Genomic DNA, 16,971 nt, shown 5'->3' on the forward strand with positions numbered 1-16,971 from the left:
ACGGTAGGGTACATAGCCTATTTTTGGAAACTGAGTCCCCCGACCACTCTTTTACCCACACTGCCCTTCTGGCGGTGTTCGATAGTGCTGCCATGTGGGCTCCGAAGCGGACTGTTTCCATTGAAGCATCCGCCAGAAACCCTGTTGCCATCCGTAGCAGAGGGATGCCACTTGCGAACTCCTCCCTAGGGGCTTTTTGGTCGACTAGGGCTGCGAATTGGTCCAACCAGATTGCCATGGAACGAGCCACGGAAGTGGCCGCGATGTTGGATTTCATGATCAGACCGGAGGTAGACCAGGCTTTACGCATGGTTGTGTCCACCTTATGGTCCAACTGGTCCTTTAAGTGGGACGTATCCTCAAAGGGTAATCCGGATTTTCTGGATACCATGGCAATTGCCGCATCGACTTTTGGTATCTCGTCCAAAAAGGACACCTCATCTCCCGGAAATAAAAGGCGTTCTTTGAATTCCCTAGGGATTAGCGGAGCCTGATCCACGCTCTCCCACTCATTTAAAATCAGCTGCTTGAGCGTGGCGTTTACGGGGAATGAAGATTTCCGTTGCAGGAGTAACCCCGCGAACATATCCTCCTGGACTGTGCGGGGTTGCTGCACGTCTTCCTCCACCTGCATGGTTCTGCGTACCGCTTTCAGCAGTTGATCCATGTCTGAGGTAGAGAAAAGATATTTTTTGTCCTCCTGCGTCACTTCCCCGTCAAAATCCATATTTTCCGCTATGTCGGAGTCGGACTCAGACACCGCCGGAACCGACCTGCGTGTAACCCCGGAAGGCCCAGGTTGGAGGTCCAAGAGGGAGGACTGCACTTCTTCCCGGACGACTGACCGAATTTCAGCCATAAGGGAAGTTTTTTCCTCCTGCATAACTTTTGCGGAGCAGGTAGCGCATAACGTTTTTGTGCAGGAGTCGTCGAGTTTGGTTAGACATACTGGACATTTTTTTACTCCTTCGTCTAGCCTCCCTCGGTTTTTGAGTATCCCTGTCCTGTAAGACAAGGGAAACTCTGTTAGTCGGGAAGTGTATGTAGTGCAGGTGTAGGTTGGTCCACCGGACCACTTACAGTTTGGAGGGTCTCTGGGTCCTCTCTGGCCGACATCTTGCGTCTTGCAGGAACGCTTCCTGTACTTAGGATCGTTCCTTAGCATGGAGAAACACCACCAGCTGATGCGGGGGCAGCAGATTTTTAAATTCGGCGCCGGCCGCGCCAGGCCACGCCCCCTTCGCAGGCCACGCCCACTTTGCGGAGCGTCTGACGTCACCGCGCTGTATTCCGCCGAGACCACGCCCCCTGGAGCACTCCTGTCGGCCCTGGACCCGGAGATGGCGGCCGCCGCCTGAAATGACGGCCGCAGTGGTGCCGGCAGCCCATACTTGGACCCCGGCCCACGCAGTCCCCGGAAAGCGCCCAGATGGGGTCCTCCCCACTGGGGTTGCCGGGGCTGCCCGAAGAAAAACGCCGCTGCTTCGCCGGTAAGTCCTCCTCCGGCATGGGACAGCGTCGCTGGAGCTCTGCCGTTGCTGTCCTGAAGGGACAGGAAAAACACTGGTGTTGGTGGAGGGGAGGTTCTTTTTAAACTCTGCCTCTTCCTGTCCCTTCAGGTCAGCAGGTGAGCAACCTCCAGCGTATGCTGTCATGATGTCATAGGGAAAAAGTGTCAAAAAGAGACGTTCGCTCTACTGATTGTTTCTTTACATTTATTAAAGCCAACATGTTTCTTTTTTGGCCCGTACATTCTCAAAAATCATATCGTTAAAGAGGATAAAGATACCGTAATCTCCAAGGATGGGCAATGAGAACAGTACAACAGTATGCAGTGAGCAACAGGTGTTAAGCTCTAATGATATACGTGAGTGGAAAGATATGCAAGTAGAAGGCATGAAATTCACACGTTGCTTTGGATGTTTATTATCTTAAAATGATCCCTTTCATTAACTCCTGTGGTACAATGGGGTCTATTTGACTCCGGCTTTGCTCACTGCACTTTGAAACTGGTAGCACAAGAGGGTTAAATTTGTGGGCGTTTCAGAAAACCCTTTTAAAAGGGGGTATCCCAGGAATGGAACTAAAAGGTTGACACTCGTGCAGCCTTTGGAACCCAGTCTTAGGATGGGAAAATGCATGTGCAGACTGTAGGTGGAAGAGGTCAGCACCTAACCCTACATGGTTGAGAACAATGTAGCGTTAGGCTGCACCACTGACCCCTTCCTCCTCCAGTCTGCATATGCATTCTCTTGTCCTAGTACGGGTTTCTGAAGGCTGCACGGATATCCACTTGTGCCATTCCTTGACAGACCCCTTTGGGGCTCATGCCCACGGACGGAGCAGGATACGCCGCGGGAATAAACAAAAAAAGCCCCCGCTGGCGGTTGTGGAAAAACACGCTTTTTACAGCGTTTTTCTGTGGTCTCCATTAATACTATATCAATTGAGACGCCCTGCCGTGTAAAAACGTGGTAAAATAGAACATGCCGCATTTTTTTCCCCCGTGGCTTAAATCCACAGCAGAATCCTGCATGTGAGGACTGAGCTATTATGTTCAAAAGAACCGAATAACTGCGTTATTCTGTTGCGGGAAATGCAACATAAATCCTTCTATGGGCATGAGCCCATAAGCTTTGAAATGATGTCCTTTGTTAATAAACAGCTAATATGTTACCTTTAGTTCCTCTCCACTGTTAGCAAAATTGGCCTGTTCAAGGGCAACAGCATCTTTCACCTGCCTTATCTCCTTATTTTTCTCTTCAATGCTGAAATGACAAAATTTCCCAATTATTAACAAAGATGTCATTGGCAAACAGATATAAAGAAACTACCACTCTACACCGTGTACATTGTCTCCCAGCGTTGGACCCAAACAACAGAGGGCACCATAGCAAGAACAGTACACGACCATTGCTTCCTTGCTGATGATTTGATTGCAACTCGATGCCAACCTAAGACCTAGTCTATGGCTCTCAAGAAAATCCCTCAGCCTTGTGTCACAAGTAATAGTGAGACATGGCTGGGAATGAGCATGGTCCCTTATATGTGATTTAAAAGACAGGAAAATGAATAATCAGAGGCCGAATCCATAAAGAAAAAAAAAGGGGGGGGGGGGGGGAATAAATTTTCTATCACTGCTGTCACGACTGCTCCTTCCACTGAGATCTATTACTCAGAAGATGTGTCTTACGAGTTCTGCTGCTCCCTTATCTATAGGTTCATGTCACACGGTGAGACTTCTTAAGAAGCTGAAGTAAGGCTAACTGGACAAATTTAAGAGAGAGTGACCCGTTCTGCTTCTCAAAGGAATAAATTGATCTGTCAATCTTCTGAAGTTTCTGCAAGAACTCCATTATCACACTGAAGGCTGAATCCTTGCTTCGGGCGTACACAACATGAACTGTTCATGGAAGATCAAATGCATCACAAGACCACAATCCATTCAGTTTCAGCTTTTCTATGAACTTACGTTTTCTGTAGCTGCTCAGCAATGACCGATGCTGAAGCCTGAAAAATGAAGACACTTGGTGTAAATCGACTCAAGAAAATTGGCATGAGAAAGTGGTGAACAAATTTGGACATTGCTCTTTTGCACTAAAGGGTGATCACTTGCTTCTCTGGTTCATTCTATAGGCAGCATCGCCATGAAGCCTAGCAGTTTTCTTGTGAAAGCACCATTCTATTTAGTACCATGTCAAAGACCTAAATATGAATGTGATACACAAAAATAGAAGAAAAAAAAAACCTTTCCTAAACAAAGTTTAAGATTTTCTTTAAGAATTTGCATTAGGTGGCAATCTTGTTCTTATGCCCTATTATGGTACATGGAGATCATGGGGGTGTTCCCCATTCAGGAACCCCCTCTGCGAGGCTTTGCTCTGTACAAACAGCTCTTTTCCTGGTGGATGAGCAGTCTTTAAATGTAAACCATCACCTGCCTACAGGTGATCATAAACCTTTGGCGTTAGGCAAGATGTCTAGGAGAGCGCAACGTATATTTTAAACTCACCCACTTCCTGGATATCACCACTAAAGCCAACGCACTGCACAAAAAGCGGACTTCTTTCAGAGTCCAGTCGTGCACTTTCCCACACACTTGTATGGGAATCTTATCAATTTTGAGCCCCATAAATGACATCATAAGGCCCAAAAGCCCAGGAAGCCCCATTTCCTATTCACTGGGTGCCCCCATTCCTGCGCTGTGTTTCTGCATGCACACAACATGGCTCTTATCAGACAGCTCTGTGTACATGCTCTCCCAATTATCTCTATGTGAGGGCACACGCAGAGCCAACTGAAAAGTCACACTGTGTGCATGCCCCAACTTTGAAAGGCCAAAGTGCAAGAACGGGGCACTCTGGGAAGCTTCGTCATACTCAGACTCCCCATTCCTGACCTTTGAGCCCCAAAAGGATGCTGGAAAGGAACGGGCTACTCTGCTGGTGGGAGAGGTATTCAGTACGAGGGGTCATTGTGTAGAAGAGTCTGCACACCAGTAGCTTTCTAATCTCACCTGGGTTTGTATTTGTGCAATGTACTTTTGTAACTGAACGTTCATGGCTTCATTCTGTTTCCTAAGTTCCTGCAATAGGAGGAGAAATGAAACACCACATGAATACAGCAAATTCTATGCAGTACGGCACATCTAAAAACTTTTAAACTGATTAGAAATACACATTTTTTTTTTAGTAGTGTATATATAAAAGGGTTTGTCGTATTAAGACATGGCTGCTGGAGACTCAAGAGTTGTCTTAATGAGACTTCAGATCTGTTTGGCCGCACATGGACAGTCTAGGTTCAAGAAAGCATGCCTTTCCAACTTAGCGGTTCACTCAGGTGGGGTCAGGGGAAATCTCTCTAACATCCACTTGCTCTTAGAAGTTGTTACATGGCGGTAAGGAGGAAGCACAGCTCAATCTCTAACGCAGTCAGAGCTGTAAGAACAGAGATGCTTACATTTAAAGGGAATCTAATGTCAGAAAATATCTAACCCTAGTTTTAACACTACACATTTTCAAAACTTTTTTGCTTTTTTTTTCTTATTTTCAATGACATTTAAAAATCCTGAAATTCTGCAGTTTTCAGTCTGGACAGTAAATCTAATAGGTCTGACACTTTGACCCTTATCACAGTTATAGACTAAAATGTATATACTTTAATGGAAATTTAACTTAAAAACATGAATGGGCTCACACACATGCGTATCGCATGGACGAACAAAACAACCACACAAAAACACAAAGGTCGCCTCTTCCTTATCTCAGGAAACTTATGGAGGCTAGAAAAATCAATATTGATAAAGGACTACTAATGTTATGTCCTCTATTTTTTATTTGTATCACATAGGAGGTAGGCAAATAAGGGAGATGGAATAAATCCTCCACAGTGCCACCTACTGAAAGGCAGCATTCCTTCGAGTCAAAGTGGGACTTTTTATACAAGTCTTGCTACAATGACTGGGAATCAAAAGCAAAGCCAGACTCCATGTACATACAGCTGTTTCCGGGTTATTGCCCATCATCAGTGTACAGTAGGAGTCTGGCTTTTGCTAGTGAGAGGCCAGGGACAGGGGTCAGAAACGCTCCTTTCTCCTTAGGGAGAGCAACTATATACTATAAATAAGTGAGGAGACTCAAATGGCCACGCACGCTCCTCTGGGTAATATGCAAATAAGGGAGATGGAAACCATCAGAGCCACAGGCTTGATCCTTTTATTTATTTGTTTTTCTATTATTGGGTGCTTTTAGGGATACTTTGGCGAATTAGATATCTGACATCTACTTGCAGGCTCTATTAGATAGCTCCTCTAATACCCTCACTGGGTTTTATGATAGAACTATTTGCTGTTCATGAGCTGCTGACTCTTGAAATTGGCTGCACCATCTGCAGCTAATACACCAAATAAGGGTCAAAAAAATCTCTAGGGCTTATTAGCCTTTTTGGGGCTGTTGCATTTATCTCTGCAACAACTTCTTTTGCCTGCGGCAATCAATACCTAGTTCTGGGCAAGATCTACTTGTGGGCTTTTTGTGGTGAATCGCATTCAGCCCTAGCTGTACTGTTATTTGTCACTATAGCTATCCATTGTGTGGATTTCCCAAGAACTTGGCTATAGAGACACGCCATGGCGATTTAGTGCTCGAAATTGTCCTGAATAAATCAGATGCTGTGATCCAGTCTATATATGATCGAGCACATAAATTGCGCTTTCCCAAGCCACCCTATTCTAATATTTTAAAATATCTATTTATCACGAAAAAACAACAAAAAGCAGAATCAGTTATCATCCTGATTTATCATTCTTTCTTCAAAATATTTGTGCTCCTGATGAACCACATTCGTGTGGGGAAACGCGTTGAGCCGAGCATACTGCAATTGAATAACCCTGGTCTGCGCCGTAATTCTTGCGCATAAGGGTCTAGTTCTCTTGGAGTTTCTCCTATTTGAACCATCTCGTCATGCGCTAAGCGCTATATTGTAATCACAGAGGGGCGAATTTTTGTTAGGAAGAGGTTCCCTACCTAAAATACTCTGCGGGGGGCATTATACTTACAGGCGCCCTACAGCAGATAGAGCCTTCCTCCTACCTCCTATGTGATACAAATAAAAAATAGAGGACATAACATTAGTAGTCCTTTATCAATATTGATTTTTCTAGCCTCCATAAGTTTCCTGAGATAAGGAAGAGGCGACCTTTGTGTTTTTGTGTGGTTGTTTTGTTTGTCCATGCGATACGCATGTGTGTGAGCCCATTCATGTTTTTAAGTTAAATTTCCATTAAAGTATATACATTTTAGTCTATAACTGTGATAAGGGCCAAATAATTTAGTCTATAGACTTTTTCCGTCTCTGTGACAAGTCTGACACTTTGATTAGTATAGAAATTTTTTTTTAACAATCATCTCATCACAGGAATCACATATAGATAACATTAAAATCTACCATTCATAATAAGTGACTGACACAGTTTACAGCTCCCCCCTCCTTGCACAGGTCTCAGAGCATGTCAACAATACTCTTCCGGTAAAGTTAAAGAATGTCGAGGGTTATAAAAACATGGCTGCTTTCTTCTAAGAACAGCACCACCCTTGTCTATTTGGTTATGTCTGATATTGCAGCTTGGTTCCCCTTCACTTCAATGGAGCCGAGTTGCAATACCACAAATAATCCAATGGACAAGCGTGGTGCTGTGTTGGGAAGAAAGCAACTATGTTTTCTCGTCTATCATTAGGGGACATAGGTTTGACCTTGGGTATGTAGCACCTGCTGATTGGAGGTGGACACTAAGCAGACTAAAGAGTTGGCCCCTCCCTCTTGCTATATACCCACTGCAGGTACTCAGCTAATCAGTTTTTAGATTAGTGTCTGTAGGAGGCAGACCTCTTCAATCAAGGTCTTCAAGACTACAGAGATGAGGAGAGCGGATAGCAAGTGTCTGTCCTCTTCCAAGAAGATATTGCAGGTCGACAGAGCAGTATTACTCTCCGAACTACCCCTATGCAGGAGAGTGAACGGCCAGACATTGCTGTCCATTGTCTGCCCTACCTGGAGAAGAAAAGGTGGCACAGCTGGGGTTCAGTTCGTTGCCCGACAGCCTTAGGTCCCCCAGGGAAGCCGCCTTTCTACTCCCTGGAGGGTATGGGGAAGCTGGCCGGGAAACCCTGCTGGAGGCAGGGATGAAAGAAAGAAGATAGAGTATTTTTAATTTAAAAAAAAAGGGAGCAGGTAAGTAAATAGGGCTTCCCTTGCTGCCCTGCCCCTGTACAGGAGTCCCCTTCTGTGTCACGCTGCCTGACAGGCTGTTTAGTTGTCGCATGTGGGACGGTATTCGCCGCAATGCAGTGTGTAGCACCATGTGGCTTGTGTTATGCCTACACTGGCCGCCTTGGGGCTATGTTACAGCTTGCTGCTGGGATCTGATACACTGATACACACACACACACACACACACACACACACACACACATTATTTACTGGTTTTCGTCTTAAGCAGTCCTGTGTTCCTGCATGTCTGATGACTCTGTTCTGGTATGTCCAGGTGTGAACATTGTCTTTCTCCTGCATTTCTGTGCAAGTTCTATTCTGTGTGAACTGTGTCATACTTCTGTATCTCTGTTCTGGTAGTCCTGGTGTGAAGTGTCATTCTCCTGCGTGTGATATATCCAGGAGAAACTGATTGCTGCTGCCGTGTGGCTTTGAGGTGTAGCCGCCGTGCAGAGTAGCCGATGTGCAGCGTTTGCGCAGCCGTGCGTGTTCTGCATGGGGTCACATGGCTTGGTTTATGCCTCCATGGGCATGCATGTATGGGTCTGCTACATGTTGTATTGTGTTCATTTGCCGTTGGCTGCCTGCCGGACTGCTTGACAACCCCGGCCGCTGCGCCGAGGGGGCATGTGATTTTGTGCGTGGTGGGTCCTGTAAGACAGGGGCTGTGGCTGGAAGATGGGAGGCCTGCTGTCCCCTCCTTGCACAGCTCATGCTCTCTCAACCCCCAATGGCTATGAGCCCCATTCCTAAGTGCCATGGCTCCGCCTCCTCCTGCAGGTCGACCGATCAGTATTACGCTGAGCTACCCCTACGCAAGAGGGCGAACAGCCAGACATTGCTGCGCGATCAACCTCAGCGCGATTCTGGGCCTACTGAGACTTGTGGAACCTCCCATACGGGGAGGAGTACTGGCACAGGGATTATCTGGTACTATGTGCGGTACCAGATTTACTCCCAGCTAGGGATCTCATCTTACGAACAACGGTGTTCGAACGAATTGCCAGCATGACTCCGGCATGAGATCTGTCGTACCCTCCGTTTGGAACTCACACAGGGAGTCTCATCACTCCTCATGTCTGCTCTGGTCCAGGTTGAGCCTCCATGTGGAAGGAGTACTCGCACGGGGGGGGGGGGGGGGGGGGGGGGTCTCTGGCCTCATCGCCCTCCAGCTCTGTTACAGACCGGGTTGAGGCTTGCCTAGCGGCTAGCTCACTGAGGGGTGCCCTCTGCGTTTCTCGACAGGCAGCCTTGGCGCAGTGTCCATGTCCAGGGTGACAGGCGAGGGACACGTCCTGGGTGCACTCTCAATGCAGTGCGAGATAGTGACACTTGTTTATGGTCGCCCTTTTAAGTTATTTTAAGCACTACCATTTTGTAACAAGCCCCACTGTGGCGCTCCTATGCTTCGGTACAAAATTGATTAGCCGAGTACCTGCAGAGGGTATACAGCAAGTGGGAGGGGCCAACTTGTTAGTCTGCTTAGTGTCCGCCTCCAGTCAGCAGGTGCTATATACCCAAGGTCAAAGCTATATCCCCCAATGAACATGACAAGAAAGAGATTTTACGGTAAGTTCTTTACAAAAATCTAGTTTTCCTAACCCTGGACATCCCCTTTAATGAACATCTCCAGACTACAGGTTCCTAAGCCCATGTGTTCACTGTAAAGCAGATTTCCGAACGTGGCTAACAGCAGCTCAGACAAGATGGGGACCACCATAGTCATGCACAGACAATAGAATAAAAAATATATAAATCAGAAAACAAAAAATTTATATATATCAGTATTTTAAATTAGAGAGATGATACAGTCCCTGTATTTCTACTGAAGGGTTTCTGTCCTTATTGTCCATTTCTATCAACTTCACTCTAAGAGTGACTTTACAGTAGTCTCAAGAATTATCACTCCTGTGCTTTAACACAAGACTGACAGTCATTCACTACATAGCGGCGGAGCGTACCAGACAACTTTTCCGTCCACCCAAACATGTAGGACTGCTTGTTTACACTTAAGGCTCTTCTAAACGAGTGCTGACGTCACCACTAAGGTAGTCAGCACTTGTGCAGAGCATTCAAACTAAAAGACTTGCCCCCGGCTCACGGGCTTCTCGTTCGCTTCTTGCTCAGCACTTCACGTCCTATGGGAAACGGGGAGCATTTAGACAGGATGAGACGCCAGCGAGCTCGTTTTCCCTATATAAAGCCACCTAATGTGTATGGGCACCCCAAGTTTCTAGCTATTGTAAAGGTACCTTTACATAGGACGACTGTAAGGTGCATAAGTGCACGTCACCGGCCCACAGATGGTCTCTCCTGTGCTTTCATACAGGAGTGATAGTCATTCAGGGAATGGAGTTTGAGCAGGTGGAGATCTTCTATAATCAGATTCCTTATCTATAGTATATGTAGCATTATCTCTACCTTGAGTTCTTCTCCATGGTTTGCAGAATTTGCCCGTTCTAGAGCCAGGGAGTCTTCCATCTGTTTTACTTCCATTTCCTTCTCTACAACCCTAAAAGAAAACAGCGGTCATATGAGCAGAAAAAAATAAAACCTCTGCTATCAGAGCTCTGCAAGGCTTTATACAAACTGTATGGAAGAGAAAATATCACTATTAGGCCATATTAACATAGGTGAGTGAGTTGCGCCCAAGATTTTAGGATGGGACACAAAACATTACAAGTCCTATTAACTGTTGGGCGCATGAGTACCCGACAGCCGATCCAGTGACTACTGCTTCTGTATTTAAAGACAGGAACAATAGTCTTGCATTGAATGGAGGCAGAGCAACCAGGGTTTATTCCATCGCCCCTACTCCATTCACAGTAAACAGGCAGTTGCTCAAACACTATTCCTGTTTACACCAAGTCAGAAGCCACTTAGCAGTCGTTCCTTTTAAGGGAGCTGAAAAGGAACAAAAAGCAAAAACTAGCAACTTCTCACTCAGTGCTTTGTCTGCTGCCATGTGTACACATGCCGACAGTTGCCCAAAATCACTCATTTGAGCGATTATTCGGGCGACTATCGGCCCGTGTAAAAGGTACTTTTAGAAAGCTGGAGGACTGCCCTTGAGAGAGCCAGCAGAAGCCATATTAGACATCACCCAGCTTTCCTAAAAACAAACTGAGACCCAAGGAAAAAAGTCATCAGCTTGACATAACATGAGGACTCAGCGACATTCTATGGATTTACTGATCATATTTGGATGTCGGCTGAAAACGTTCTTATATTAGATGTGCATATTTTCTCTCTACGACTGCTTAACAGTTGGACGACTCCTGATGTGACCATTTACAGTTTAGAATTATAGAATTGTAGAGTTGGAAGGGACCTCCAGGGTCATCGGGTCCAACCCCCTGCTCAGTGCAGGATCACTAAATCATCCCAGACAGATATTTGTCCAGCCTTTATTTTAAAACTTCCATTAAAGGAGAACTCACCACCTCCCGTGGCAACCTGTTCCACTCATTGATCACCCACACTGTCAGTTTTTTCTAATATCTAATCTTGTCTCCTCCCTTTCAGTTTCATCCCATTGCTTCTAGTCTTTCCTTGTACAGATGAGAATAGGGCTGATCCCTCTGCACTGTGACAGCCCTTCAGATATTTGTAGACAGCTATTAAGTCTCCTCCCGGCCTTCTTTTTTGCAAGCTAAACATTCCCAGCTCCTTTAACTGTTCTTCATAGGACATAATTTGCAGATCGCTTACCATCTTGGTAACTCTTCTCTGAACTTGCTCCAGTTTGTCTATGTGTTGTTTTTTTTTAATTAAAGTATTTATTAAACTTTTTTCAACTTACATATTTTAAAACATTTTTTTACATGTCTTTTCTTCCCCCTCCTTCCCTCCCCCTCTCACCCCTCCCACCCCCACCCCCCCTGAGGTCGGTCTCTCAACGTTTGGTCCTTTGGATAAACTGTCTCTGAATGGACACAGTCTTTTGTCATAGACAATAATAACAGTTCCTGAAACGAATGTTTGTTTGCTTCTTTTAATCTTCATGTTACTTGTCTTTTTGCTGTTTTCTTTTGTTGATTCAGGGTTAGACATTTTTGCTGCATACAAGGGGCGGCCATATACCTTTTGCCCATTGTCTGGTCTCTCTCTCTCCAATCCCTCCTATCTTATCCTATCCCATTAATCCTTTCCACTTTGTTTTATTGCATAGCGAGTTTGTAAATTATTCTGCATTTCCTAATAAACTTTATATATATTAAGTACATACATTGTTATGTCTTATTAAATCCCCGGTTTACTGGTGCCTCCCCACACGGCTCACCACCCCACTCCTTATGTATTTGGTCCATCATTGCTACTCTGGGCGTGTATCCATCTCAGCCATATATCCTGATATTTTTGACTGGTCTTACGCTTAGTGTATATACTCCTTTCCCACGGTAAAATTTGGTTGACCTTATTTTTGAATTCTCCCAGCGTGGGTGGTTCTTCGTCTAACCAACGCTGAGCTATTGTTTTTCTGGCTATGTACAGTAGTCTGGCTACCGCCAGTTTTTCATGGTCATCCAACGCTAGGTCCTGTATGTATCCCAGAATGCACACGTATGGTGTAAAGTCTATACATATGCCAAATGCCGCGTTTATTGCATTTCTTATTCCCATCCAATATCTATGTAATTTCGGACATCGCCATAGCATGTGGATTAGGTCCGCCGTGTGGGTTTTGCACCTTACACATATCGGAGAGGTTCTTACTCCTATATTGTACAAGAAGGCCGGGGTGCGGTACACTCTGTGTATTAGGAATATCTGTGAGACTGTGTGATTCGCTCAGAGATAGCTTGGGTGTCATTTGTAGGATTTCCTCCCAGTGCGACTCCTCAATGGGCCCTATGTCTGCTTCCCATTTTGCTTTTGTTGATAACGGGTTTCGTGCGTTAACCGTGTCCTGTATATCGGAATATAGTACAGATATTTTTCCCGCTGTGGTGGTGGCATTCCCTATTATGTCCGCTACTATATTTGTTGTCATTGTTATTTCCGCCGAGTTTTTTTCCGCTTGTATAGCGTGTCTAAGCTGCAGGTATTTGTAAAAGTCACTATTGGGAATGTCGTAGTTCTGTCTTAACTGCTCAAGGGTTTTTAGTTCTCCCCCCTCCAGTATCTGGACCATTCTCCTAACTCCCTTGTCTTTCCATCCTTGGAAACCTTTTAGCTTGTTGATTTCTGGTAGGTGTGGGTTATTCCATATGGGGGTATGCTGTGTGCAGCTTTTTATATCGAGCATGTTTCTGGTCTTCCACCATATTTTATGTGTCAGTAATAGCGTGGGGGCACTTTGATTGTTTATTTTAAACGCTCCACGTTCCAGGGTTTCGAACAAGTGTGACCCGTTAAGAAGATTTTTAAGGATTCTGAAACTGGCGTCTTGTGTTTCTTCTGTCTCCCATGCCCTGAGATGCTGCAGCTGGGAGGCCACGAAGTACGAGAACGGGTTGGGCAAGGCTAGTCCTCCCTTTTCTTTTGAGTTGTATAGTAGTTCTAATTTTATCCTGGGTGTCTTCCCTCCCCATATGAGCTCTCTAAACAGTCCCTTGGCCTTGTGGAAGAATTTTTGTGTTATCCAGTGCGGGGAGTTGTGTATTAGATATAGCAATTGTGGCATCCATATCATTTTTATAAGGTTCGCCCTTCCTATAATTGTCATGGGTAATTTCCGCCATATGTGAAGTTTTTGTTTCCATTTTTCCATAAGTGGTTCTAGGTTTATTTTCCAGTATTCACTAACCTTTTTTGTAATTTTAACTCCCAGGTATTTAATTGTTGGGGTGCATTTCAGGGTTATTTCTCTATTGGCGATTTGTGTACCTGGGGTGTCTATTGGCAGTATTTCAGATTTGGTCCAATTGATGGTGAGTCCCGAGAAGGCTCCGAATTCTTTTATTACTTGCATCGTGGTTTCCAAAGATTTTTCCCCGTCCCCTAAAAATAGTAACATGTCATCCGCATACAAAGCATTTTCTCCTCCATATTTCCTCTTCGGAATCCCACTATTTCCTGATGTGATCGAATTTTGCATGCTAGGGGCTCTATTGCTAGTGCAAACAGGAGTGGCGATAGTGGGCACCCCTGCCTTGTCCCTCTATGTAGTGGGAATGCCTCTGAGGACCCCCCGTTGATGGACACATCCGCCTCCACTCTAGCATATAGGAGTTTTACCCGTCTCACAAATATTGGGCTACATCCCATTTTTTCTAGTACCTTCCACAGGTATTGCCACTCAACGCTATTGAACGCCTTGGCCGCGTCTAATGAGCATATGATTCTATCCCCGGTATTGTCTACTGGTATTTGTAGGTTTAGAAATACCCTACGGATATTTGTTGCCGATGACCTTGCTGGTATAAACCCACTCTGGTCTGGATGCACCAGGGTGGATGCCACTTTTGATAATCGATTGGCTAGAATTTTTGCTATAATTTTGACGTCCGCGTTTAATAACGATATTGGCCTACACGAGTCCATCGACAGGGGGTCCTTTTCTGGTTTTAGCAGAATTATTATTTTGGCTTTTCGCATTGTTTGTGGTAATTCCCCTTCCTTTTCCGCCACCGCCCATGTTTCTAAAAGTTGTGGTAGTAGAGTATCTGCGTGTTGTTTGTAAAATTCTATTGGGAAACCGTCCTCCCCTGGGGCCTTGTTGTTTTGCATATCCTTTACCGCCTCTTGCATCTCCTCCAAGTCAATTGGTGCGTCTAGGAACTCTCTCTGTTCCTCCGTCAATTTGTGTTCTTATATCCGCTAAGTATTCCTCGATTTGTTCTAGCATTTTTTCCAATCTCGAGGAGTACAGAGAGGAATAAAATTCCCGCGCGATCTCTTATGGATGTTGCATCCCTGACAATCTCGCCTTGTGTGTCTTTTAGTTCGATGATGTACGTGGGGCTAGTTTGTGCTCGGGCTATAACTGCCAGCATATGTCCTGTTCTTTCTCCCTCCTCATAATATGTCTGTTTCCGGAACCCGTTTTTAGTGGCTGCCGCATCTAGTACGTATTTATTAAGGGCCTCTTGGGCTTGTTTCCATAGGTTGAGTGTTATAGTTTTCTCTTTTATGTAGTTTTCTTCCGTTTCTTTTAGTTTTTCTCGTATTTTTTGTCCTCTTTCTCTATGTCCCTTTTTTTGCCTTTGTGATTTGTTGTATGTATACCCCCCTCATATATGCCTTCATGGCCTCCCAGCAGAGAGTCATACTTGTGGCATCCTTATTTAGAACAAAGTATTCCTCTAATGTTGTTTTCACTATTTCCTTGTTTAATATGTTTAGCAAGTGCGGGTTCAGATTCCATCTCTTTTGGGAATGACTATCAGTGTTATGGTGCTGTATGTCCAGACGTAGGATGGAATGGTCAGATACAACTCTTGGTAGGTATTCTATCAAGGTTATATCCCTATATATCTGAACATTCCCCACTGCTAGGTCTATTCTAGATAAACATTGGTGTGTGGATGAGTAGCAGGAATATTGTTTATGTGTGGGGTGCCGTGTTCTCCATATATCTATCAATGATATTTCATTTATTAGTTTACCTAGTGGTGTCAGGTCCCTTTCCTCGTTTGCGTTTCCTGCCCGTAGTCTGTCCTGCATAGGGTTATGACCGAATTAAAGTCGCCTATGATAAGGACTGGGATGTCCGGTTTGTCTGCTATGAATCCTATTACTTGCCACATTATCGTGTTATTATATGGTGGCGGGATATATACTGAAGCTATAATGCATGTGTAGTTGTAGATTCTGCAGTGTAGGCATATAAAGCGGCCTTCTGGGTCAATTTTACGTGAGAGGCATTTAAACGGTATATTTCTGTGTACCACTATGCTGACCCCCCCTGGAATACCTCGTGTGTGTGGAGTGGAAGCTCTGTCCCATCCCCCCTACTTTAAGCGTGTCCGTATTTTCTTTTGATAAATGTGTCTCCTGCATACATATAATAGCCGGGCCTTGTTCCTTGATGACTTGCAGTATTGCTGATCATTTTGTCTGATCACTCATACCTCTCACATTCCACGAGACAACCCTGACCTTACTACTCATTTTCCTTGTTTTTTATTTTCCGCAGGGTTGCTATTTTCTGGGCGTTACCACCCCTTTTTGTTTTTGTGAGCGAGTCGCACTGGGAGGGTCCCAATCTCTGTATTTGCGTCTCACCCGTGTCGCTCCTTATATATGTATGTGTACTACTGTTCGTTCTCAGCAATGGGCCTCTCCAGCAACATTTTGGTTTGGCCCCCCACATCCACCAATACATACATTTATCCGCCTTTACTGTGCACATTTTCATTATTTGCTATACACTTTTCATTTGTACAATTACATTAACATTTCTTCGCCTTATCCCTCCCTGAACCGTTTTTCTATCGTTTAACCTTATCCCTTCTATCTGTATCTTATCTAATATTTCCCAAATATACGAGAGAGAGACCAAACAACAAACACCCCCAACATATAACTCACTGATCCGTTGTCTCATCGGATCGGGGTACCAGTCCTTCATTCTCCTTCGCGATGCATCCTGTCGTCTCAGGAGCTCCTTTCAGAAATTTTCGGTTCCCTTTGTATGAACGTTTCTATGGGTGTTGCCTCTTCATGGTGACTTGCGCGGAGATCTTCCCCTCCGGATCTGTTCTTCATTTTGATCTATCCAGACACTTGCATCTTTTGGGTTTTCAAAGAATTGTGTCGTACCCAGCGCCGCCACTCAGTTTAGCCGGGTACAACATTCCATAGGGCACTTGTAGGTTTCGCAGTCGTCTTTTTATTTCTACAAATGTTGCTCGCTTCTTTTGTATTTCCGTAGAGAAATCTGGATAGAAGGAGACTTTCGCACCATTATATTGAATTTCACCCTTTTCGCGGGCCTTTTGGAGTATAGTGTCTCGGTCTTTGTAGTGCAGTACTTTGATGAGCATCCGCCTGGCGGGAGCCCCCGGGGGGGAGGGGTCGTGTCGGTACGCGGTGGGCTCTTTCGACTGCAAACATCGTAGTTAGGGTATTTCTTCCGAACAGTTCGGGTAGCCATGTTTCAAAAAATTCTGCTGGGTTTCTTCCTTCCGTCTTTTCTGGGAGGCCCACAATCCGCACATTGTTCCTTCTTGACCTATTTTCTAGGTCGTCTACATTGTTCTGTAGATATTGTATGTCATGCAGGTTTTTTTCCACGTCTCGTTGTATTGGCTGTATTAC

At 45.0% G+C, this 16,971-nt stretch overlaps 1 protein-coding gene across 14 annotated transcripts in view; it reads right to left on the minus strand.

Annotated features, from left to right (window-relative positions):
• The window catches only part of KTN1 (kinectin 1), a 144,749-nt gene that overhangs the window by 65,181 nt on the left and 62,597 nt on the right, over nt 1-16,971 (minus strand). For all 14 annotated transcript variants that reach the window (XM_066608269.1, XM_066608273.1, XM_066608268.1 and 11 more), the window contains exons 14-17: nt 10,189-10,279; nt 4,517-4,585; nt 3,473-3,510; nt 2,678-2,768 (exon numbers count right to left, since the gene is read on the minus strand). In XM_066608269.1, the coding sequence (XP_066464366.1) occupies nt 2,678-2,768; nt 3,473-3,510; nt 4,517-4,585; nt 10,189-10,279 (289 nt within the window). The remainder of the gene's footprint in view (nt 1-2,677; nt 2,769-3,472; nt 3,511-4,516; nt 4,586-10,188; nt 10,280-16,971) is intronic.

The sequence above is a fragment of the Eleutherodactylus coqui genome, chromosome 6, assembly GCF_035609145.1.
Source record: "Eleutherodactylus coqui strain aEleCoq1 chromosome 6, aEleCoq1.hap1, whole genome shotgun sequence".
NCBI lineage: Eukaryota > Metazoa > Chordata > Amphibia > Anura > Eleutherodactylidae > Eleutherodactylus > Eleutherodactylus coqui.